Source organism: Taeniopygia guttata, chromosome Z (genome assembly GCF_048771995.1).
Source record: "Taeniopygia guttata chromosome Z, bTaeGut7.mat, whole genome shotgun sequence".
Classification (NCBI taxonomy): Eukaryota; Metazoa; Chordata; class Aves; order Passeriformes; family Estrildidae; genus Taeniopygia; species Taeniopygia guttata.
The window spans coordinates 62949248-62975965 of NC_133063.1; the positions used below are offsets into that span (position 1 = coordinate 62949248).

Sequence of the window (26718 nt, forward strand, 5' to 3'; positions counted from 1 at the left end):
TTAGACATTAATGCTAATATTTGTGTTTTGTGTTAGATAGTCTTAAATGTCATGGTGTTACTAGAATTGTGTTTAAAGGTAGTTTTTGAGTACCTTGGAGATTAATTGTAGGTCGAGTAGATACAGTTCTTTTTCTCTTGTTTGGTTTTTTCCCTTTTTTTCAGAACCTCCCAACTCGCTTGATCTTAATGGTTCCCAGCCCAGAAGGATAAAGCTCACTGCTCCAAACATCAATCTCTCATTGGACCAGAGTGAAGGGTCTGTACTGTCTGATGATAATTTGGATACACCTGATGAAATTGACATTAATGTCGATGACCTTGACACTCCTGATGAAGCTGACTCTTTTGAATATGCTGGACAAGGTAATATTCTAGATTGTAAATGTAGGGTTAATCAATGCTAGGCATCCAGGTATTCTTACTGTCTGCTATTATTTAACTTTTTTTCCTCCTGTGTAAAGTATTATCTTTCTATTTATTCAGAGTGCAGAAAGAAGTAGTACAGCTGAATTAATAAAGTAAGAGCAGCTACCTAGGGAGAATGAAATTCAAAGTCCTGTCTTTGTCCAGTACCATAGGATTTGTCTGAAAACAATTGTTCAAGGAGAGAGCAGCTGATTGTTGCTGTAGAGAATGCTGTAGCTAACTGCAGCTTCTTGCAGCTCTGTCCAGCTCTAGATAACAGTTGCGTCAGTCATATTTAAGAATACAACTTTGTGCAAAATATGTTGTCTGCACCAAAGATCTTGCAGTATATAAGTGAGGTAGACACAATGTGCTTGAGAGGTCTTTTGTTAGGAAGAAGGGTCTGCTTTTTATTCCTATGATTGGAAAGTTGAGATGTGGAAGGTATGTAGATGGCATAATAAAGCTAGCTCAGGTGATGGAAGAACAAAATTTGTTGCTCCACTAATTTTAATGTCCTTTCTCAGCAGGGCTAGCTGTACAATATAGATGCACCCTGAAGTGTGCAATGAGAGCTTCACTCTTTCTTCGCGTATTGATGATTTTCTCTTAGAGAAATATGATGTAGAAGTTTTACTCAGTTTTCTTAGTTTCATGATGTTCAAAATAGGGCATTTCCTATTCCTTGCTCTCACCTTATAAAACATAAACATGTTAGAACTGTAATTGCTGATGTAGATACAAAAAGATCACAATTTATTAGCGGGGAAAACAAGTGTGAACATTTTACAACCAAGAGCAGAAATAAACTTCTAAAATGAATCAGTTCAAACTGAATTTTCTCATGCATTTACTTTCCTTAATGCTAGTGAGGTTGCTGGAGCATACAAGAACAGTTACATTATTTTAAGTGGTATTGCCAAGGAGTCATTAGTGTGTACTCAATCATGCATTAGCATCTCTAATGGTACTTTTCATGAGGAGACTGATTTCCTTATGTGTAGATGCAGAGTGTGGTGATGAGTTGCTTGATAGTTGGAAGATTTTATAGTGAAGATAAAACTAACACACACACAGAAGCTCACGTGCTTAGACTGTTGTGGCCACCATGTGAGAGAAAAAGTCTCTTGTCTGCAGTAGAACAGATGTTTCCTTTAAGCCTTCAAGTAATTAAATTCAACTCCAGTGATTCTAGTAGCAGTGGCATTTCCTCCCAGTGGGGTTTTTTTTTGTGCTTTCTAAATGTGGTGATTCGTTTGGTTCTTTAAGTTAGACCAATTTCCCCAAACTCTTTAAGTGAGGAGGTCAGGGTCCCTCTAACTTTGGTGACATTTATATGATTGTGTAGTTTGATTTTAGATAGTTAATAGTAAAAATATCTTCCACTGAGATGAGCCATGAAAAGAGTAGAAAAGACAAAAAAAAAATCAACATTTTATCAAAATAAGCCAGCAATAAAAGAAGTTGGCTATATATATAGTGTGTTAATCTGATAGTTAAGATTATAATCATAAGAACCAGTGCAGAATGGCTTATTTGCATGGTAAAAAGCCTTTGTTATCTTTGTACTCCTGTATTCTACTTAGCTGGTATGCGCCCATCATGATGTTACCAGCAATCTCCCACAATACAATATTTCTAACTGCTGCCAAACCCAGAAAAGTAAATACTGAGAAAAACATAACTGCTGAGACCAGAAAGAGCAGTGACTTTTGTCATGATCAGACTGTTGAAGGTCCCTTTGAACTACAAAAGACAACTGAGAAAAGCAAGACTGTCACCATGGTTCAGGAGTTTGCTCATCACTGAAAAATATCTCTGTATTATAAGTAATACTGAGACCCATTTTTTCAAATGAATGGTGAAGCACAACTATCACAACTGCAATATGCATCAAAGATGAGAGCAGCAATACTAAAGTACTTGTCTTGAACTAGCACCTGACTTGTTCAGAGATTGGTTGATCATCAGTTTCATGGGGTGGGGCTTTTTAGCCACTAATGTCATACATTTCAACATTCCCTATACAAGCCATGCCAGTTTCTGAAATGAGCTTTTTATTATTATTGCTTTAGATGACATAAAAATTGCATTTCTGAAAACCATATATAGGCATCAGTGAAGGCCTACTCTCCAATCAGCATATTTATAAAGTAGGAATGGTTATTATTTTTTCTGCAATTTTTCTGAATTTCACACTAGTGCATCTTCCTCTGCAAAATCAACACTCCAGGAAGTAAAGGAGAGGTACTTCGCCAGGAATAGGCAATCTAGTACCATTTCTATTAGAAAATAATTCATGTGTCCAATTTCAACATTGTACGTTTTATCAGGGTTTTAAGGGTTTTAGTAATTTTTTTATCATCTTAAGTTTCACCAAGCCAAAAAAAAAAAAAAAAAAAAAAAAAAAAAAAATCAAACCCCAATTTCAGCATTGGTCAGCCATGTACATAGCCCAGTTTCTTTTAATTAAAGTTTGTTCTGCCAGCTACACTTCTCTGTCTCAGTCATGTTCTTTGTTCTTCACAAGGAATGAACTGACCTGACAGTCTTCCTAGGCTGTGTTGATAATCCCGTCTGTCTATTCTAAAAGTACCTGAGCTTCACAGTAGTGTCCTGTGGAGACCCTGTATCCTTACAGGAATGGGCTGCCCTGCAAGGGCCTGTCAAAGTTTGCATAAATTGACTGTATGCATGTAATTTTCATATTGCTACCAACAGTACCTTTGCAAAACTGACAACATACAAAATTGCATTAAGATACCTGGGTTTGGAGGTAGTGGGGTTATGCATTTTGTAAGCTTATTCCCAGTATCGCAGAATACTGGTATTCCAAAGCTGAATGCTACTGTTGAACATCATGGGCATTGTGCCCTGAGAAAGGCATGAATATATTCTTCAATTCCTCAGTATGTAATCTGCTGAGCAGCAACTGTTAAACCAATTTGAAATACTATACTTGAAAAAAACCCACTTTTTGTCAGACTGTTCTATTTTCCAACCTTAGATCTCCTCAAACTCATTTGGAGTTCTTTAGGGAAAAAAAGGCTTACATGGTCACACTATAGTTGCATGTGTATATATTTCTTGATTTTCCATCCCTGTTTCAATCATTAATACAATTTTATTTGAGTATATTTTTAGCTCTTTGGCTAGTTAGACAGTAAGGAAAGAGGTGAAATGCTCCTCCTTTCTTTCAGGATTCCATCAGGCAGGAACTAGGTAGAGAATTGTTTGTAGACTCAGATTTCATTACACATGATAAAATCTACCTCAGAGAGGGGCACCTTCTGCCAATATAATTCTGTAATAGTGTTTTGTATTAGGGACAGAAAATACAAGACAGGCAGCGGTAGAAACTCAGACTTTGTTAGTCCTATTGTAGCAATAAATATGTGCTCAACATATCTTTTTTAGAAGCTTTTTTTGTGGGTTCAGAGAAACTTGGTGTTTGTAACATATTTAGTGAAATTATTGATAGGATTTAATGGAGAATTCCGTTTCACAAAGTAATAGTACATGTATGTATATGTGCCTGTAGCCTCTATGTAGATATATGTGGTATACGTACAGTATACTATCATATTCTTGATTTTATAAATAACTTTTTAAATTCTTATGATATACTAGTGTGTTTTGAGGATCACATACTTTGATTTGTATTAGTAATTCAAAAAGAAGCCTTAATCAGAGAGGCACATCTATAGATAACCCAACACATAGAAAGTTCTGGGTTATCTACAGATGTGCCTCTTTGATTAAGTGTTTAAGGGCATCTGTGAAACATTGTGTTTTTTAGTTCTTGTCAGTTAAAATTACTTCTTTGAGTTTATTCTTAATTCTCATAGATCTCATGAGTATTTTCAAATACAATGCCTGCAGCTTTTTATGTACTGTTGTGTATGTGATTCTGTATCTCACTCTTGGTTTACTGTTACCTCACTTACTGACTTGCAATTCAAATTCTGGTGTTATGACTGCAGAGACAGAATAATATTTTAGAAAGGACAGTTTACTTAAAATATGTGTCATTCTTCTCTTACTTACACCAGAAGTGTAAAAATGCAGTTAATTTCAGTCATCCATCTCAAATGTATGTAACGGCAAAAATATTCAGAGCTTTAACAGGAAGAGGTAATATATACAGTTCTCCTTTTCAGAAGAGCAGGCTGCTGCTAAGGATGCTTCCCAGGAGGAGTCTGAATCAATTCCTGAGTACTCTGCTGAAGAGGAGCGAGAGGACAACAGGTTATGGAGAACGGTTGTTATTGGAGAACAAGAACAGCGAATTGATATGAAAGTCATTGAACCATACAAAAAAGTCATTTCACATGGAGGTAGGAGCAGCTGTAAGCATTTTTTATATTGATGTAAAAAATTCACGCTTTATTGATCATGATTTATTTTTATTTTTGTTCCATTATCATATTGACAAGGGGAGAGAAAACTTATTTTTCAGCCTTGGCTGAAATCAGCCAGGCTTTAAATTCAATGTGGCAATGACTAATAAGAATTTTAAATTTAAAGCTATTTTGGAAGCAGCATACGGACATATATATGTCAGGAACAGTCTGGTCATTGTTGGATAAAGCTGTCTTGGAGAAGGAAAAAAGCTTTTGTCCTACAGTGAAATAAAATTTTGAAAACTTTATTTAGTGAGTTTTGACAAAACTTTTTGTGTGAGGAAGTATAATGCTCTGTGATTTGCTGAATGATTTATGTAGTTGCACAGATCTAAACAAGTAGAATGGCAAAAGAAAAAATATTTTCCCTGGGGCTTCCATTCATCGGGCTACTCACTTATGCTATTTTTCTGCCATTTATAATTGTCAGCAGCATTTCACCAGGAACTGGTTTATGGGACATTTTATAACTTGTTAATAACTATCAAATGACATATCAAAGAAAACCTTTAAAGTAGGAAAATGGCCCCATGTGCTTGCTATATTTTTTCTTTTGCTTATCTGCTTCCCAACTTCCTCAGAGAATTTATAGTTTCAGTGGTACTAGTACATTTCAGTATAAATTAATTCAAATGGATAAGTATTACTCTGAGTGCCTTTTTCTTGGTGTAGCTGATTTGGATTATCCTTGGATTCTGTATTTTTGGGGGACACTCTTTGCTATCTGTTAAGCAAGGTATTAGGTTAAGATGAATTGGTTTATTCCAGCAAAAGCTGAGGCAGGCAATGGTAATCTCAGAGGTAAGATTCATGAGTTTATATGAGGATGCTTTTGTCACAGTATTGTTGATCTGCTGTGTCAGTCAAAGATACTAGAATATTGAAGTTAAAATGTTTTCTGTTGAGCCTCTGTCTGGTAAAATTACATAAATAAATGATGGCTAATTTTTACATTAAAAGCAGCTAAATGCTAGCCTACAGGTATTCATGGTGGCCAGTGTACAAAAGGTTTAACCAGAAATAATAAAGATGTTTAGGCCTCCAAGCATTTTTCTACTACAACACTACCATCAAAAGTTTATGAATGTGATGACACCTCAGACACAATTTAGCAAACATACCCAGATGGCTTAATTTAGGAAACAAACACAGAATACTTTTGGGCCTTGCTAATGTTGTTTATTTATATAGTTTAATGTGCTGTTAACTAGTCAATATGCATTTGCAGTAAAAACTTGTATATTTCCTATTAGATGTTGAAGTTTATGTTTATATCAGCTTTTTTGGAAAATAAGTTTTTAATGGGAGACTGGGTAATTCAGCTCAACTTTCAGTATGGAATAATATTCAAATTTTACATGTCTGGTGTTTTGTTAGATCATTCCAATCTAACATAAAGAGCATTTGGTTTTTTTACTTTTGAAAGGGTGTTTTGCTATTAGTCAATAGCATTAGTCATTGTAAAACAAACAGTATAAGATATAATGATTACTTTCAGCCTGCTGCTGCCTAAACTGAACATTCTTCCTGATATCTAGGCAAATCAAAGTAAGTTAAGGACTGGATTAAATTCTGTGTTAATGAAGTGGCAGATTGAAGACAAGGAAACAAAATCATTTTGTTGTATCTAATGTGGAAAACTTCAGACAACTCGAACAGTTTGGCAGCAAGGCTCATTCCATATGAAGTTCCCTTTAGCAATACTTAAGTGGGTGTTTAGAGGGCAGGAATCTTTTGTTTAATCTCAGTAATAATAATAGTTTCTGACTAAAATTAGTCAATAGGAAGTCAAGTCAAGCATTTTTGTATGACTCAAAAGATCTACAGAACATTCCTCCCTATCAAATGACAGATAACAGCAAATGCAGAATCTAGGTGGTAGCTACAGAATAGGAAAGGGGAGAGTAGATTTGGCAGCCTAGGTTTGAGCTTGTCTTCAATATATGCTGATGGAGAAATTTTCTGGAGATCTTTTTCTTTGCTTAAGCTGAGATTTTGGGTAAATGGCTTTTAGTGATGAATTAAAATACACTTGTCCCTAGGCTGAACATTCCTTCTATTCAAGCATGTGTGAGAAAAAGTGGCTTAGATTTATCTGTGGATTTTTCTTCTGTGTGTTGTTAGTTAGCATCTGCATATAATTGTTTTGCTTACCATGAACTGCAGACTGTGTTGTGTAATTTAGTGGATGCACCTGCCATAATGCTCTCTGACTGCCAAATTCCTGTGCCTGCCAGCTGGACAGATTGCTTTATTATAAAGTCTTTTAAAATTTTATTAAATTTATGGAAAGGAGGAAATGTCCTCCCTATTTCCCTATTTGTAAACCTGAGGGGGAGAGAAATACTGCGTTTTCCTGTTGTAGAAACCCAGCTGGCAGCCAAGCCCCACACAGTCAGTTACTCACTCGCTCACTCACTCACTCCCTCACTCCCACATGGTAAATCAGAAGAGTAAAAATGAGTAAAGTCTTGGGTTGAGATAAGGAAAATTTAATACATAAAGCAAAACCTGTGCACACAAGCAAAGCAAAACAAGAAATACGTTTACTTCCCAAAGACAGGCAGGTATTCAACCATCTCCAGGAGAGCAGGTCCACATCAAACAAAACACTTGAGAAGATAAAGGCCATCACTCCAAGTGTTCCTTCCCACTTCCTCCTTCTTCCTTTCCTGAGCACAATACCATATAGTCTAGACTATCCCTGTGGTCAATTGTAGTCAGTCTTGGCAGTGTCCCTTTCCTCTTCCAAGTTCTTGTGGATCCTCATCCTGCTCTCTTGAGTTAAGGGGGACAGTATGAAAAGCAGAAAAGGCCTTGGTGCATTGTGAACACTGCACAGCAATAACAAAAACATCTCTATATTGTCAGCCATCTGATTTCAGTGCTAATCAAAACTACAGCCCCATGCTTGCCCTTGTGAAGAAATCTAACTCTCTGCCAGCCAAAACCAGCACAATTCCAAATAATCTAGCTGAATAATAATATGTGCTGAAAACAGGACTTGAGTTCCAAAAGCACTTTAGGCTAGGTTTGAATATTGCTATCTAGTATCCACAAAACACATTAAAAGTCTTAAAATCTCCTTTTGCAAAGGTTGTTTAAGTGTTAGTATTAGCCTTTAATTTTTTTCATGAAAACATGTTCCCGAGGTAATTGAAGTTTCCTTCACAAATATTATAACCTCTCCCGTAGTGTCTGTTTTTTCTAGACTCGAAAGTTTTTTGGGTGTTCTCTGAGTATATCCATCTTCTGTCTCTGCATCGCTAGTGCTATCTTCCTACAGCCATTCCTATGGGATCTTTATAAATTCCCCCCTTTTATTGCATGTATCGTTTAAGCAGAAATTTCTACTGAAATGCAGGAGTATTTTTTATTTATTATTTAAGATAAATGCAGAAAATCCATAGCAACTTCAAAGGGTTGTGGAGAAGATTAACCAACATTAGTCCATAATGAAAAAGAAGCATAATCTTTTGGATAATAAGCAACTGTGCTGGGCCCTGGACTGGTAGTGTTACAGCTTTGAAGATTAACAGCTATCATTAGGCAGTGATGCAGCCCAGAAAATGCCAGTATTGGACAACTGGAGTATCAAAGGTTAAAAAGTAATTTATAAAAAACTTGCAGCAAAGGATTTAACTGATCCCCAGGAGCTTTTAAGGGATAGTGGAGTGCAGTCATAATTGTAATGTTCTAAAGCTATTGGAGCTGCACAGGCTCATTTACACTGGAGTGCAAGACTTTGCCAAACATAATTCAAATGATGGAGGACAACAAATGTAGGCTATTTTCTTTAGCCCCTTACTCCTCGGTCTGAGGTGAGCACTCAGTACATGATTGCCATAGAGCTACAATGTACCAGAAGTAGAAGCCTTAGAACACTTTTTTGCAGGTCACTATAAAAAGTTTGCTAGTAGTTGTGCTATGTGTGGATTTTGAGGATTCAGCTTAGCTGACTATCCAACTTCTTTATCACTTCATGACAGTTCACACATTTTCAAACCTTTGGTATGAAGCATTCTGGGATGATTCAGCAGTAGACATAGTAGCTTTATTACAGGATGTTTTAAAAAAATTATCCTGTTATAAAGCCTTTGACAAAGGTAAAAATGTGTTTTCTTTTTTTTTCCACAGGATACTATGGAGATGGTCTGAATGCTATCATTGTGTTCGCAGCATGCTTCTTGCCAGACAGCAGTCGAACTGATTACAACTATGTCATGGAAAATCTTTTCCTGTGAGTGATATGTGAGCAGTGTGACAAAGTCTTTTGAGTTAGTTCTCAGAATTATGCAGTGAGAGGTGACCTGTCTTTCCTTAAGAGGCAATTTTGGCTATTGAAAGGGGAGTGACAAGGAAAATAACTGATTAACAGAGTGTTATTTTAGTAAACTTTACCTACTCACCTTCCCAAATTAAAGTGAATTTGACTGTTAGTATTCCTCTAAAAGTCAAGGAGTGCAATATCTTCACCTTGTATTTCTCTAAAAGTCAAGGAGTGCAATATCTTCACCTTGTTGGGTTTACAGTCTTTACACTAATGACTTCCACATCTTGCTGAAAACAACCAGCAGGGGCTTAGACTGATTTTCACTGTTTATTTTTTATTATTATGATGTATCCCTGAGCATATTTTTAATATATGCTGTCTTGGGTTTAGGAGTTACAGGGACTTTTTTTGACACTTGCTTTTTGAAAACAGGATAAATGGTAATTGCTGACACAAGCATTTCTAACTGTGCTTCCAGACTCCCAACTGTTTCTGATTCTAAAAGTGAAGCTAAAAGTGGCAGGGGCCAGTTGGCCAGGACCCAGATATGGCCACATAACCCTAAATCTATCACAGGAAGATTATTCCTAATAGCAATTGGTTTGGCAGCCCAAAATTTTGAAGGCAACTCTCTCCTGAAGTGCCTTCAGCTACCTCCACTTACAGCTGTTAAAAAAAATCAATCATTCCAATGTTTTCTGTGCTAAAATGCAGTGAGTAATTTCTAAAGCCAGCAGGAGACCCAGCCTTTACCATTTGCAGCTTACAGGGCATTGAGAGCACAGACCCAGGTCTCATTAATGTTCCAGTCTATGAAGACACACTTGTTGGCAGCCAGTACCTTTAACATTGTCTCTATGTGTGAAAATTAAGACTCAGTGTTTTAGTTTCTGGTCAGAACAACTGGTATTATTTGCCTGGTAGAGCCTCTAAGAGCTCCATGTCTGCAGTAACTGATGCACACAATGCCCGGTGATTTAGAAGAGAGAAAGGAATTAGTTCAGTGGTTTTAACTTGATAAGTAAGGAACAAAGCTGACTGTAACCATGACTGACATTCAGTAGTTGTTCTTTGTCTTCACCCAAGACCCTTGTTCACATAGAGCTGGTGATAAATTAACTTTGCAGAGAAGGCAATAAGAGCCTTTTCCACATGGCTTAAGAATATTACCGAAGTAATTTTGTAAATCACTTTTCCTGGAGGAGTAATGTAAATGTGAGTGCATGTTGGCTGTGAACTTGCAGCTTGTTTTAAAGCTTACAGACAGTTGGCTCTCTCCAAGAAAACAAAAAAAAAAAAGAGAAAGCTCCACTTTTTATTTCCATTCTAGGTCTAGAATGGAATAGAGGGAGTACAACAGTTTGCTAAATATACAGAAACTGATATTTTTAAATATTTGATAATTCTTTACTATTGAATTATATAGGGATCTGTAGAGACCTGCAAATCACTTTTTTAAAATCTCTTTTTTTATACAGCATGTTTCTGGTAGCATGTAAGCTACCTCTAGCTTCTGAGTAACAGTTATCCTCAATAGCTCCTTTTCCGTCTGAATTCCTTTCACATTTTCAATTATCTTCTTCCTACTTTTTGTATTTACTGATTCTGTAAAATTGTCTTTGAAGGGTTGAATTTGGGTGAAAATGCTTGAAACAGTTTCTACATTATCAACAGCGGGTTCTGTTGATAATGCAGAACCACATTTTTAAAAATCTACTGTTTAATTTGTGGCTGCCTGGAAGTCAGATTAAAGCCAGTCCATAGACTAAATTTTTTTTAAATAATCTCAATTTGAAAAACTATACTTTGAAAACAAAACCAGCACTTTGCTTTTTGAGAGATTCAATTGTTCTAATCAATGGGAAAATTTCTATCCATCTTTTCAAATAATAAAAAAATTGCCATTATTATAAAATAATAAGAAATTATTAGATAGGTAAGATTTGCGAGGGAGCTCTTGCTCCCTTGACATTTTTAGACTGTCGTGTGCCTGAAAAGAACAGAATGTCTTGTAGGATTTTAATACATACTTACACACTTGTACTTACAAACTTGTATGTTTCAGTGTTTAAGTGCCTTTAAAGCACTAGATGTTCTGCCGTAGGAAGGGCTAATCTTATAATCTGTCAAATAATAGCTTTATTGAAGCTATTAAATGAAGCTTTATGCATCAGAATGTCCATGCAATCCCTTGCTTTCCTATATCACTGTTAGACATAAATCTAACTGCTTTTGACTCACGTATCATTGTTTGACGTGTGAGTCAAAAGCAGGGAATGCACAACTGCAAGGTAAGAATGAGCAGTGGAATGCTTTGAGGGGGTGGTGATTTGGATGGGATTTACCGAATGCATGGAACAGGTCTAGTTAGTTGCCTACTTTATGCCCAGGTAAGATACCACTCTCTGGTGAGAACTAGATTACCTACAATTCTTCTAAAGACATTGCATCCAAAAGAATTTAAGGGTAAGATTAGATTGTGAGGCATTCCCATACAACTGTGAAAGGGGCCATTATACTTAGGGATAGAGCTGCCTTTTGTAGTGAATGCACTCAGCCATTCAGGTTTTTAAGGTGTGACTTGTGGTTTTGCATTCTAGTTTTTACAGAGGCACGCCTTGAGGCTGGATAGTAGAGAGAGGAATTTGAACTGTTTCAAACTGTTTCATCATTCCTGTAATGATCAGCTCCAAAATGGGGTAGGGACTTCTGAGTGGATCATCTGCATAGATAGTCCCAAACAAGAATTTAAAGCCATCTTCTTACTTGAATGAGCAGTGTGCTCTTCTAGGTACAATGCATTTGACCCCAAGAGCACTGTCTGATAATGGGTGTTGGGAGTGTTTTGCTCACAAAATGAAGTGATGTCGTGGAGTGCTCTGTTCCATCATATGTCAGATTGGACAGGTTTTCTTGGGCTTGAGTGTATAAGTGTTTGTATTTTGCAAGCACAGACGCACTAGCAGGAGTGTAAGAATCACATGAAGTATAAACAAGTATCTTCTGACAACTTTTATTACTGTATTGAATAAACTTGGTGATTAGAATAGTGAATAGAAGTTTCTCAAGAGTTAATTTCAGAAATTCCTAGGACTTCATATGATGCCATGTTCTCCCTTGCAAAATCTCCTGATTTGATTACTTTTTAAGAAAAAGCAAATCCACCAGTGATACTTGAAAACTCACTACGAAACTCTGTTATTGTAAGGAAGCCACATATTTTTGAAGACACAGGTAAGACTGTGTTTTTCTAGCTGTGTATCTACAGGTACCGTGGTGATCAGTGCTAAATGTTTGCTTTTGTTTAAAGGAAAAGAGAAGTCAGTATTGTCATAAAGTGTTCAATCTGCCTTCATTTATTCCTAATAGCCTGATTTAGTTTGGGCTCAATCAGATAGTGTACAGTATATGCTCACTGACATCTGTACTTTTATCAGATATGTAATCAGTACCTTAGAGTTGATGGTAGCTGAAGACTATATGATTGTCTACTTGAATGGAGCAACACCTAGAAGAAGGATGCCTGGATTGGGTTGGATGAAAAAATGTTATCAGATGATTGATCGACGGTAAGTAGTGTTTTTCTGTCTGATCCACAGCTGTTATTATAAACCGTGTCCATTTGTGTAACTCTTCTGTGTGCCAGAGTTTAGTGTATATGATCTTTCTTTATCTTTTGTGGTTTTTTTCTGTTTTTCTAAGAAACTGTTACTTTTTTTACTTAGATTACGGAAGAATTTGAAATCATTCATAATTGTTCATCCATCATGGTTTATCAGGACAATTCTGGCTGTAACACGACCTTTTATAAGGTATGTAGTAAATACCTATGATTTTCTATGTCCTTGAGAATACACAAGCACTCTAAATCATCTGAAGTGGCTGTTAATCTTTCACTGAATAATGCTCATTTTATGCCTCATGTTTGGTTTTGGAAGTTGAATTATACTTTTCAAAGGTGAATAGGGGGGAAAAACGTGATTCATATGAGTATCTTGTTGGAGAAGTCATAGGCATAGTTTTCTAAACCTGTATGTGTATGTACTGAGAATTCAGTTTCTTAAAATAGTCTTTGTTCAGAATCCAGATAAAAGGCATATAGAAAAGGAGAATGCGTATAATTATAATCACCTTATTTTAAAAATCCTGGCTACGGAACAATATTAGATTACGGTTGTGCGTTTTTAAAATATCATTGTTGCTCGAAGCTCATTCAAGATGAAGTGCCTGCATCATGAGGTGTTTCAATGCATTTGGCTTCAAAAACGTTTAATGCTGTCAAAATAATGGTTTGATTGGTAAAACAGTTTAAAAACAAATTACCAACTTCAAAGACCTCACACTTACTGCAGAAGATAGGGGAGTATGCAGTCAGGGAGAGCACACTGGCAGGTGTAAGAAAGAGTTGCTTCAGGCAAGAGAAGAAGCGTCATCTACAAAAGCCACACAAAGAATGATTTATGTCGTGACAGATCTCAGGGGGTTCTGCTCACAGTCTGCAGGTGAAGACACTGGAGATCACATGTCCCAGGGTGCTCTGTCCTGATTGGGTTGGGGAAGCACATCAGTTATCCCATTGCTGCCAAAGTGCAACACGCAGAATGTCATAAAAGAGGCTCCTTTCTAGATGTGGTGTTTTAAAGACCAAGCTGAAAGTTACTATTCAGAATACCAGAGTAAAAGGGAAACAATACTTGGAGTTATCAACACTACTTACAAGGATTTGCTGAGTTGCATTTGATACCTGAGGTATTTCTGTTGCCATCCTATTTTGTTCCAGAAATGACAGTTTGGTCTTTTTTAGAAGTCACGTCTGTTTCAATTCATTAGTGATTTATTCAAAGCAGCCATATTAAGCAGCAGTGATTAGAGCTTTTTCATGGCAAAACAGGAAAAAATGTTCACTCTAAATAGTTTGGCAAAGCAGATTAGCAATGCAGAACTAGACACACTAGAGACCCATCTCAGCCAGGTAGACTGTCTTGGTGCAAGAAGAAGCTGAGCAGCAAACAGAAGCTGAAAAAGGTGGTCAGGATACATGGCTAGTGTGACTTTTGTGGAGGATGACATGAGCTATTTGGACCCTTACCAAGGACAGAACTTTGAGTTCCCTTCCCTTTCTTCAGGAGGTAAGGAGATAAAAACTTGATTGGATTGAAAGACAGTGACTGTAGCTTAGTTTGCTAGCCCTCAGCTGTTCTCTAAACCCGTTACAGGCACAGTGGGAATTTTTGAGTGAGAAATTCATTGGCCACAAGACAAGCAGAGATTTCCGTGAGATAGCTAAAGGCAAGCAATATAATTTTAATTGTATATCAGCTAAGGTCTGGGGCTAAACAGTAGAAATCAAAAGCCTTGAAAGACTTTAATCGTAAGGGGCAGTCAAGTCACTGAGTGTGGGCTACCCTCAATTCTACCTCAGCTCTATCTTTATTCTACCTCAAAAACTGGCGAGATAATTCAATGGAGTGTGGGACAAATCTTGACTGACAAAGCATTGTCTGAATATATAGAATTAAAGAACTAGAGGGAGCAGATATAGATCTTAGATACTCTTTTAGAATACCTATAGATATTCACACTAAAAATTATTTGAGCTGTTTTAGGAAACAAGTTAGATTTCTAAGGGTTTTTTTACATGTGTGTGAAACATACTTGGCATTTGATGGAAATAATTAAATGATGGAAAGTTACCACTATTGGCAGCATGCTTTCCCTAAAGTCTGAAAGAAACTGTGTCTGGGATGCCCATACACTGACTCCCACATGAGGGAATTAGAAATTAGTCACTGTAGTGGAATTAGTGGACCCAGAAGAATTCTCAGGAGGAAAAATTACCCATTGAATGATTTTTTAATCCCTTCCCACCGTCTTTAGAAGCTTATGGTTGGCTTGCAGTTTGCCAGGTTACTTTAGTTGGCAATGATGATGCTGCAGACTATGATTAACAATGTGAATAAAATGCAAAGACTCCGTGCTTTGACTGGACAGTCATGGGTGATGCTTGCATCTAAAATGTGGCCAGTCTGATCCAGTGTGTGTGCCTAGTGATGCTAATTGGGTGCAGAGACAAATTACAATGAATGAGCTTAAACAGGTGTTCACAGCACCTTCATGTATTCCTGTTCCAGTTGTCTCACTAGGCATTATTAGGAAGATATATCTGTTGAGGGGAGTGGCAGCAACTTTCTGCTCAGAGCTATTTCAGAGCTTCATGTTGTCTGGCTGTCCCTGGAGGTCAGCAGTAAATAGAAAGAATATGTTCCGTTTTTCAAGACCTACACTTAACATATATGGTCAATATGAGCTTGCACTATTACTGATTTTATAAGACAATCTAAATAGAACCAGAGCTAAATGGGAAAAATTGCTTTATAAGCCAAATGAGAAAGATTTCTTGTAAGCTCACACTTAGCAAATAACTTAGGTTAGACAAGTAAATAGCCTTGTGTTTCAAGCGTGTTTTCTGAACAATTTAGCCTTTTTTCCAAGTGATCATTTTATAAGCACAATAAATGAATCACATATCACAACTGAAATAAACACATTTTTTTGTCATAGAAAGGCACTGCAGTAAGAATATACACAATCAGATCTGTGCTCTTCTGAATAAATGATGAAATTCATTTTTATTGTGTTTGATTGAGAATTGGTGTAAAATAGAAATGCTAAGTCATCACACTCCCTTGATGACTGTCTTTATGATTATATCCATGTCAAGTAATGCTTCCTGTCTCTTTTTACATGTAAGTAATCTGTAAGGGATTTGAATATTTTCCAAATTTTTGCACATCTCCTTTCAACTGTAAAACTTATCAGATTGTCTAATATGTAGGCATTACAATTTATAATGTTGGATTAATAATGTGATTCAGCTAGGCTCATGATCAACTATACTGCGTTAAGATATGGTTATTAAAATTATTGGAGAGATTATTCTGTCTGAGTTAAGGTGCAAAACAAGGCCATATGCTGAAGTCAATAGCAGAGACTTTTATTTAGCAGTAATTGTGAGGGAGAGATAGAAAGAAATAGTGTGGGTGGGAGGAGATGTGAAAGAACATGACAAACGCAGACAAACCAAGTAGAGAAAATATCATCACTCCATGATTCTGATGGCATCTCTTTGGTTCTCTTCTTCTGCTCTTCTTGGTAATGAGGTTTCCAGTCTTGTCAAAGTTATGGTCACTGTCTTCATTGAGTGGGGGAAGCCCACAAAACACAGAGTCCATTGCATTTATATTCAGTCAGGTTCAGGTGGGAATGCCCAGGTACCTTGCCATCTAAGATGTTAGACCTGCCTCTTATTTCAGTGAAGCTGAGTCGTTTATGTTCCAGCAGTTATGTCAGGGATGAATACCTTCAGGCTCTGTGTGAAAGTCTTGGTTCTTCCCCACGGGGAAGTTTTCACACCAGAGCCATTATGTAAGGAAGGACTGGCATGATGACAAGTGTTATCCCACCTCACAGGACTTGCCTCTTACCAGCCTTACTTAGCTGTGACAGGTTGATTGTTTGAGTCATTAATCATTAACAGTCCAGTCTCTCAGTGTGTAATTGAAATATGAATATCCAAATGCTTAATTATTTAATACATTTAATACATTTCTTCATTTGGTTTTAGCATGTCATAAAAGATTGAGGGGCAAAGTCAATTAATACTTATTTTTCTGTGTTACAGCTCTAAGTTCAGCAGTAAGATACAGTATGTCAACACATTGGCAGAGCTTCATGAGATGATTCCAATGGAATATGTGCATATACCAGACAGTATTGTCAAGTAAGTGATGTACAGTAGCTTGTTCTAATGGAAACTGTTTCCAAAAACTGATAATAATGTTAAAGACTAAGAAAAACAGAAAGCACTTTCCTGATGTTCTTAAAAACGATTGTATGTTGTTCTTCAAACATTTCACTGTCAAACTCAGAATAGGAGACCACCTTGTAATGGGAACACAAACCACAATAAATATTTATTTCTAGGTGAGTGGGAAAATTGTTTGGCCTTTCCTGAGTTACCATCTATGCTGTATATTTTTTCAAACTTTTACCTCTATTTAAATGGAAGGGTTTTCAAGTTTTAGTCATGCAGAGTTTCTAGCAGAAATATTAATTAAAAGATAGCCTATTCAATAGAAGACTAGTGAAATTCTATATGTTTAGTAGTCCTTGCCTTGTCAGTTCTTGTGGTTAAATTCACAACTGCTGAAAGACAGTTTCTTAGTTCTTGCTGCTTATGTGAAGAGTTTTCTTAAATGCAGGCATTTCCAAAGGAAAATATGTGTTAAAAAATTGTAAGGAGTTGATTGGCATTGCTCTCCTCAACTGACTTTTTTTCAGACCTGAAAGAAACAAAAAGAAGTGGTATACCAAGACTGAAAGCAGGACTGAAAAAAATCATGGTTTTCATGTAGTCGTTATTAAAAAGATGTTCTGTTCAGGAATTAATTTTTCTAAATTGTTCTCTTTAGCATATGTCCCAGGTTTTGAATAGCCTGTTCTAGAAGGTAGTTTGAAGAGTAGATGTGCAAGTATGATTGTATTTTCATTCTAAATGGTCAGTGACTGCTTTTGAAGTTGTCATAGATCTCCTCAACCCAGGCAGGAGTTTTCACAACTCTTTCACAGTCATTGTAAAGCAATTTCCTTTGTCAAGTTGGTGGTGCAATTCCAGGGAGCAGATGGGAAGCTCAGGTCTGGCAATAGCAGTTGTGAAAGCAGTAAATTACGTTGCAAAATCAGGGGTAATAGAGACTTTTACTCAGGTTCATTTGCTTCTGTAACTTCTTTAGAAGTGGAGTGATGATAAGAATGTGGAGCAGAGGCTGTTGGTCAATAGACAAAGAGTTGTCCATAATGTTCTAACATCCCTAACAAATTTTCTTCTAGTTCCTGTAAACATTTTAGTTCCTTATGGTTTCCTTTGCTAGAAGCCTTACCGTTACTGTATAACCTCAGAGCATTTCTGTCTGTTTCCTTGCTGTGTTTTACTGTTAAAGTGTGGCAGTACACACATCTGTGTTGCAGACATTTTTTCTTCCCTGTAAAAGTAAAATGTTTGAGAAGTCCATTCACCTCTCAGACCAAAGGTAAAGTGATCACAGCAGTAGTACCAAAGAAACTTTGGTACTTAAAGAGTTTTAGGCTAATGCCTACTTCACATCGTCAGCAGCCAGGTGAGAGATTATGATTTTGCTGAAAAAGACAGACCTGGAAAGATGACAGTTGCACCCATTGGTGGCAAGCATTTCCAGATATTGTAATAAGAACATTTAGTGGCTGTGTGTATTCAAGGCATCTGTGAGTGGCTCTTCCCATACTGCAAGGGAGAAGAGCAGTGTTCAGTTCATAGCTTCCCTTCTGCTGCAAATTCAGAGAGATTCCTATAGAAAAATACAACTCATCTTTTGGTTTCATAATTGCTCCATTGTCAAGAACAAGCATCCCACTTATGGGCAAGAAAAATTCCACCTTTAAAAAGTACATAGTGTTATGCCAGAATTTGGGTTATGTGATCTTCTTGGTAGTTTTCGGTGAAGCACAATACAATATTGATTGTTATATATGAACCTGTACATCTTTTCTCTTCCTTCATTCACTCTTATCTTGTAAGGTATGATGAAGATAAGTGTATTAAGAGAAGAATGAGGTAAAACTTGCTTTCTAGCCCATGCTGCTGCTCATAATAGAGTGAATCTGTGTGACAGCCTTTCACCTGCAGGTGACCTCAACAGCTGAATGAGAGAAGATTTGCAATGACATGGCATCTTACTTTCCCCTTCAAGCTGTTGAGATCAGCCTCCCTTGCAAATAAAACTCACTGAACTGTAAAATGTCCTTGACTTGGCCCAGGCTGCAGCTAGTTTAACATTACCTGATAGAGCAACTGAATGCTTTCAGCTCTGTCCACTGGGCATGCCTCAGACCCCTGCTGCTTCTCTGTCTCTGCCTCCAAGTGAGCTAAATAAGGACTTACAAATTTAAGGTGGGTTGAGCGCAGGGATAAATAGTATCATACTGAACTGAAGAGCTTTAGAGTTAGCCCTAAATCGTACTGGGTGCCTATTACAAAAGCATGTACTTTATTTGTTCTTTGCTCTGCTATTGCTCTGCTTCACTCTTATGCTCTGCTTGCTTCTCTGTTTCTTTATATCAATAACTTTTACTCATGCAGACTGGATGAAGAGCTGAGGGAAGCTTCAGAAACAGCTAAGTAAGATAGCTTTCAGCTGAATCCTGGCATTATATTGTTTCACAGGAATAGCTTGAATGCAGTAGTACATTGTGTTTGGTGCAACAGGCAGCTTGTAGTTTCAATTACTGTGTTGGTAAGTTGCCCCATTTGAGAATTTACTTCCCCTCTCACTGCTTTTGTATTGCTGGATCTCAGTAATAAATAATCATACCCTTACACTGTAGAAGTTTTTTTGCTGTTTTTTGTTGATTGTTTCTGTAGTCATGGGAATGACTAAAATCACATACTCCATTTAAATGGATCATTAAATATTTTCTACTCTTCCCTCTTATGTCAGATTGATATGGTTTTTAGGAGGTAGTTCTTTCTAGAATTTTTTTTTTTTTACAGTTCATTAAATCAGGGTTAGCTATCTCAGTTAAGGTAGGTATATAAATTCTTCTGTCTTCCCAATGCTAGCTGGATAGGCTGGGGAATTAATACTTGATAATAATATTATATTGTCTATGGTTACTTAATAAACCAGGGGCAGGTAATGATCAGATACTTTAAAATGATAATTCTGTGCTTTGACTTCAATATGTGGTAGTATGGTGTAGAGCACCAAAGCAATGCTTAAGTGCACAGTCCTTGACTCACTGAGCAAAACTTTAGGAAATGTACAGTGCACTTTCCTCATGTGAGTATTGTACACAAAATTCCTGAGCAGGAGTCTCTGTCTGTTGGTTCTAGTATAGCATTCTCCCTTGCAGTTTTTGTAACTAAAGATTTTTGAGTTTTGAAGTTTCTGTCCAATCACCTTCCTTTTGCTAAGGCACTTCAGGATTTTCAACTTACAGCTTCTTCTTTGCTGTACTTTTTCCCAAAGTTCCTTCTTTTGCAGTGCACGTTTTCCTTCAGTTCTTCTGAGGTTAGTTTCTAAAACAACCACAGAGAAATATCTAAAACACTGGCCACTGCTTTTTGATTTTAGGACCTAACCCTGCCTCAGAAACAATAATTTCACATAAGTAGTTATGTGATACCACCTCACTATTTTGTTAAACTAAAAGGCCTAGCCACCTTTGAAATGCAATTTCTATCCCTTCTGTTCAAACATTTTCAAATGCATTGTATATGTGACAATGAGAACTCTGGGAAAAAAAGGCTGCTTTCTTGTTACTCCATTTAAAATAGTAGAGGCAGCAGCATAGCACGTGAAAGGGGAATGAAATATTCATATGAGGCATCACTGATTATTGTTACTGTTGGATGTATGAGATCACTGTAGTGCATTTCCCTTCCCCAAGTTAAAGAAATAGTTTAAAAATTTGTTATTCAAACTTATGTGTGTTGTGGGCACTAAGATCCCTACATTCCTAAAAACAACAGCATTTGTGTGTTTATGTTGTCAAAGATACTCACTACAGTTAGTTATTACATCCCCAAATTTGATGTAATATTTTAGACGAGAAAGAAATCAACACAGAAAAAATGTTTACTCATCTTTTTCCTTGTATCCAGAACTAGCTGCCTCTCAAATGATCCAGAAATGGCTTCAGTGGAGCAGGAGTAAGAATTTATGCCTAATACTGTCATTACATTTTGACATTACTTTAAAACCATACTGCTAGGAGCTGAGGCTGGGTAGACTCCTTAAAGCTTTTTTGAGACCAAAATATTTTTATGGTAATATTCAGGAACAACATAGTACAAGCAGACAAAGCATTGAAGCTTTGTTATATTTTATATACTTTATATATGTGTTATATACTGAAGATTTGTTATATTTGTGTTGCATTGGAAATGTGTTTGAAGTGTCCTTAACAATTTCCAAGCAGAGAGATAAAATTGTTAGCCTGAGAATATTCTGATTAAATTATATTAAAAACATTTCGAAAAAGTGCTGCGTGATCACAGTTGAAGATGGTTCCATGCATTATCCAAAATTTTAAATTTGCTATTCTCACTCAAAGATTAAAAAGTCTTACATTTTACTTTAATTTCTGGGCCATACTCTTAACATGTGCCTTCTCTTTGCTTTACTGCTTCTCAGCTTATTTCATAATTATTTTCCTGATTAAATCTCAAGCATCTTTGTCTTTTCCTTTCAAAGATGGACTTGTTCTCTTGGAAATGGGAATGTGTCAGTCCTCTGGTATGCTGTTGCTCTGTCTGATGCCATAACTATAGTATGCAAATGGAAAACCCTGCAGTGCTACTCTTCCTGTTGATCAGCGGGAGTGTTTGTAGTCACAGTGTGTCACAGGAGTGCTGACAGTTCCTGCTGAAGCAGCGTGTCAGGAGAGCCAGCCCTGCAGCAGTGTGTGTGTCCTGGCCAGCGTGAGAGGGCAGAGGGATTGAGGCTCTGCTCTCTCTGCCCTGACGGGTCTCTAGAAATACACTGTTGTCTCACGCTGTATAGGAAATACTCTATAGTAAACCTGAATCCTCAGCAAAAGATTCCATCAATAACATGAGTATCAGTAAACAGGCAGATAATTAGAAATGTATGTAGCAAAAAGTTGCATAAACAAATTGAAGCTTTGGGTTTCACTTTTTTTAAAAAAAAATCAGTGTTCTAGTAAGCTATCACTCTGTCATACCTTATACACAGGTTAGAACCATTAGCTAAATTCCTGATTCCTGGACTGGTTGGCATTATACCTCATCTCTTTTTCCTCAGACACTGTTTTATTCTATAATGAGTTAATATGAGAACTGTTTTTCAAAGTAAGAACAAAAGATGATGTGAGAACAAAAAATGACATGTTAAAAAAAACCAGCATGTTTGTGTATGATTTTGACCTTTTGTGGCTTGAACAACTTTCCTGTTTTTCTCAAATGATAAGCTGGGCAGCAAAAAGCAATATGAGAAGAGAATTCACATTCATGTTAATAAATATAGTTAAGGCCAAATTAATGTTAATTCCTGACATTTATTTTCTCTGCATAAATATGAATCTGTCTTCAGAAGTGGCAATAATTTTCCTGTGACCATATCCCTTATTTCTTGTGTCATTTCTTCAGGAAATAGCATTCTATGTAAATCCCTTCACTCTGAGAACAGCAGTTTTACACAGACTTTTTTTCCAAATGCTTTCTGCTGAAGCGCCTCTGGAGTCTGCCCAGCACTAGTTTGCTTCTGTTGTGCCTTTCATTTTGTTCCAAAGGCTTTTGTCTATTGTCGTGCTCCCTTGTGTTCTGTTTTGTCCAACTCCTTGCACTTCTTCATGACTTTAAAAGAAATATTGGGAAATAATTCATAGTGGAAGAAGCATTGTGTAACAGTTCATAAATATTGAGGAAACTTTGAATTGTGTGTTACTTAAGGAAGACTGTATCTTGAGGCAACATTTATGTTGTATTCTAAAGAATACTTTCAAAGTTTTTGAGGACATGTGCTTTGCACTAAGTAGCAAAACTGTACTCTCAGGAACATTTTTAGGTGTACCATTCCTCCCACACTGTTGTTTCATTCCACCAGTGGATCTCCCCCGACCTGATACACTTCAGATTGGAATTGCTGAAAAAGTAGTTGTTAATTTCAATAAAACAGTAACAGAATTTACTAAGATGTGTACCTTCACAGATGTACATAGGCTATAAGTTATTTCACGCTGCTGCATTTAAGTAAATAATAAGGATACTTGACACTTTGTGGGAGCTCAGGATTAGGGAAATAACTAGTTCTATGTTATCAGAGCACTCATTAATTTTTGTTGTTGTTCTTTGTCATTTTGTCTTTAATAAATAGCATCGACATGACCCTGAAATGAGAAGCATCGTTGCCAGGCATTTGAAGAAGAGAGTTCACATGGATTTTCATCACCCAAACAATCACAACCACGCTGTACAATAAGTGATTTGGTCAATTGTGTTTGGTTTATAAGTTTCCCCTGTCATTCAGCAGTTCAAGAAGACCAAAAGGGCCAGTCCTATGGCCATGGAAACAGCAGAATTTTGGGTCCTGGTAATTTTTGTTGTTTTCAGAAGCAGTTTTCATTAGGAAAGCTATGTCATCAAGCATTGGTTTCTCTGTGTGTGCCACTTCTGTTTAAAAGGATACCATTTTACCAACAGTGTGCCTCATTAATAGGTCAATGACAATGGGGATTTTTAAATTTTTGTTTTCAACATATTACTGTTTATGCATAGCTGAACCAATAGTCATTGTTACAATAAGTGTTAGTTTGCTTGTGTCACAGAGCAGCAGCAACTTTACTGTTTAAAAATAACTTTAGAAATTCAGCAGGACTTTCTTGAATTTGACGGGCCATATTAGATCAGGCTTTTGGCAGCCTGTCATGGTGAAGGGTGTCCCTGCTCAAGGCAAAGGGGCTGGAACTAGATGATTCTTAAGGGCCCTTTCAACTCAAAGTATTCATGCTTTTATGAATTCGTGTTTCTTCAGGTCTGAAAAGTCTTTCCATCTTCATTAAATGACTTTTTTATTTGATCAGAGAAAAGTGTGATATAGTAAAAAAAAATAATTAGTTTCGTTATACTTCTCAAGGATGAATGAGCAACTGAAATTAATTTTATTTTAATAATTCAGTTTAGTATATTTATTTTAGGCATAATTTCCTAGAAGCATCTAATCCTGTAAATTACTTTCATATATTCTAAAATCCTTGGGGCATTAATTTATTGCTGCTTTTTAAGTCTGTTTCTTCCAGAACACTTTTTTTAAAGTTACGAGTCTTCAAGTGACATCCTGTCTCCGATTGTAAAGGTTATTAATTCTCTGAATATGACTCAAATATTACTTCCTACTAGGAGCTGAAAGCTGGGGGTCATACTCACTTGTTAGGAATATTTGTTAAAATCTTGCTCCAAGTGTTTCTATTAGATAAAAAAATAAGTCTTATATTGGTATTTATTGTCTGTGTCACAGAACCCACCAGTAAAAACATAAAAAGGGAAAAACCATAAACATCTTTTGTTTGCTGGGGTCCTATTTCTTTGCACAAAAGATAATGTAGTAAGTCCTATTCCTTCCTGGGAAATAGCTTCATTTTCTCAGATCATGCGTTTACAGGAGTGTGCAAATCAGTTATCTAGTGATTTCTGTTTGTCTGCTTTAAAAAGATGAGAGTCAAGAAAACAGCAGATGTTTTCTCTTACCATAATGAATACACATAGGCACTTTCCAAACCTGCTGACTCGCCTGCCTTTTGGGAAGTCCTAATGGAAGTCTTATTATTACATACTCTCTGAAATATTATTATTTTTTTGCAAGATTCTTGTATGTCCTAGAATTACATCTGTGCATTCTTTACTTTGTAGAGAAATCCTTAGACATAACAATTTAAGATAAGTTTCACCTTGTTAGTATGGTCTAACTGTAGTCCTGTTTTCAGTTCAGAATCATTGATGAAGGAAAAAACAAGCAAAGAAAGTATTTATTGGAGCCTAAAGTTTAAGCATCTGCATTTTTTTCAGCAGAATCTAAACTGAAAATTCTATTCTGTCTTTCATTTAAAAGTTTGATTTTTTTTTTGTGGTTTGCACATTTCCAACTCTGTCAGTTTCTGTCTTGTATTTGCAAGGTAGTCTGCAGTGAAGCAGGTGTCTGTCACTGTGTGCCTATTTGTTCAGCTGCTGTAATGAAGACTGACAAAATTGTCAGAAGGGCAGAAGAGTGGTTTCTTACTGGCCAGCGTGAAACCCAAAATACATGTCCTCTGCTCTGTGCTGGTATGTCTGTCCTACTTGCTAGTCTGCTGTATCACATCTTTCTGTCAGTTGCTGTAAATTTTCACAAAGGAAGGGCCTAATCCTGCTGACCATTGTTGCTGCTCTGTAACCTTGTCCTAAACTAGGGTCTGGTAGTCTCGACCTTTGCTCAGATATTTGAATCCTGGCTTGTGTTTGCCTTATAAAAGTGCTGTCACTTAGTATATTGGGGATAATGTTTTATGTACAGATTAATATTTGTATTGACTTCCATATGCTAATTAAGCTTCATTAAGATCTAAACTATTAAAAGCATTTAGTAGCATGAAGTTGCACCTTTTGTAGAACTGTAGTTGAAGCCTCTTAGGACAAGCCACATGACCTGTGTTACACAATAGATGAGAAAAGTTTTCACTAGAAGAGAAGTTCACCACAAAGTAGAGGTTCAGCACAAATCTTCATTCACTCTTTGAGATCAATGTGGGGTATAAGAAATTTGTGGTTTTAATGGTGGATGTCAGCTCAGAGTTGAATTTAATTCTCTGTGCTTTGTGTGAAATTACTAAGCAGCAAAGTTACAAATTAATATGATTATTATGGGCAGAATAATAATGGCAGCCTGAGATGAAAGGAACTTGTTTAAGCCAGATGGCACATTAAAACAAAATGGGACATTGATGTGATAGTTAAAAAATGATTGCAGGATCAAAGTGTGGTTATCTTTGCGTATTAATATATTTTGAAAAGTTTTTTAATGTTATGATAAGGCAATTCTGTGTTATACTAACAATAACATATCAATATTACTAAATCAGTAGTTTGTTGAAAGAAATATATTAAGTATAATTGCACAGATACAAGCTTTTATATATGGATTTTTTCTACTGTGTATCAGAGTGCTCAGATGAAATATAAATTAGTAGTTGCAAATTTTTTTGTTAAAATACCTATGCTGATTTAAATTATAGATTAAGCAATACAAGGATATCTAATAGCATTGTATGGATATATATACCTATGAATCAGAAATAAAGAATTGCAACCCACCACTGGGCATATTTCCTTTCAGCTCCAAATTGCAGGGTTTTTTATTCCCTGGGTGCATGGAAACACTTGATTGGTTTAGGTCACTTCTTTGCATAGTTAGAAATACTTTGTTTTATTTTGCATTCCCTATATGTCCATCCAAAAACTGAAATGGAGTCAATTTTGTGTCTATGGTATTATTCCCCATCTCCATGTATTAAAATCCTGGCTTTGTTGATATTATCAGTATTTTTCCTGAAAGAAAGCAGAAGGAACTCTATCAAATTTCTTTCTAATTTGGCTGTGCTATTATATAAAATCAAATCCACGGATAGTCCATCTGATATGTCAGAAAGGCAAAAGCTACAGGGCAGAAGTAGGTTGACTGTGAAACCACCCTGAGCAGGTTAACAACCCGATTGACTTCAGTGATGGAAGGGGTCAGAGCTGCTGGTGGACATGGAGTCCTCTCACCTGTCTGGTACATTGTGCCTACATGCCACTCTACATCTGTGTCAAGTGGGCAAATTTATACTTCCACTAAGTAAACCTGGCTGATTTTTGGAGCTATCTTGATCATTATCCAGTGAGGCACCAAATGCAAGATCAAAAAGGATGAGCTGTGGCTTCTTAATTGCCACCCACTTGAAAGCAGTTCTGTGAGTGCTCCTCGACCTTTTCAGAGTCAAAGTTGGATTAAACAAACCTTTCATACTTGTTGAAAATAAGTTTCTTGACTTCTGATAGGTTTGAAGA

General features: G+C 36.6%; 1 protein-coding gene across 12 annotated transcripts in view; it reads left to right on the plus strand.

Moving 5' to 3' along the window:
• PRUNE2 (prune homolog 2 with BCH domain) overlaps positions 1 to 25982 on the plus strand; it is a 135439-nt gene extending 109457 nt beyond the window's left edge. For 4 of the 12 annotated variants that reach the window (XM_030258582.4, XM_030258588.4, XM_030258587.4 and 1 more), the window contains 10 exons: positions 165 to 365; positions 4568 to 4744; positions 8948 to 9050; positions 12521 to 12652; positions 12809 to 12895; positions 16765 to 16863; positions 18697 to 18732; positions 19258 to 19296; positions 20782 to 20829; positions 23015 to 25982. In XM_030258582.4, the coding sequence (XP_030114442.4) occupies positions 165 to 365; positions 4568 to 4744; positions 8948 to 9050; positions 12521 to 12652; positions 12809 to 12895; positions 16765 to 16863; positions 18697 to 18732; positions 19258 to 19296; positions 20782 to 20829; positions 23015 to 23036 (944 nt within the window). In that variant the 3' untranslated portion in view covers positions 23037 to 25982. The remainder of the gene's footprint in view (positions 1 to 164; positions 366 to 4567; positions 4745 to 8947; positions 9051 to 12520; positions 12653 to 12808; positions 12896 to 16764; positions 16864 to 18696; positions 18733 to 19257; positions 19297 to 20781; positions 20830 to 23014) is intronic. The other 8 variants (XM_030258583.4, XM_012577704.5, XM_041711473.2 and 5 more) reach the window with 6 other exon arrangements.
• Positions 25983 to 26718: the final 736 nt, after the last annotated feature.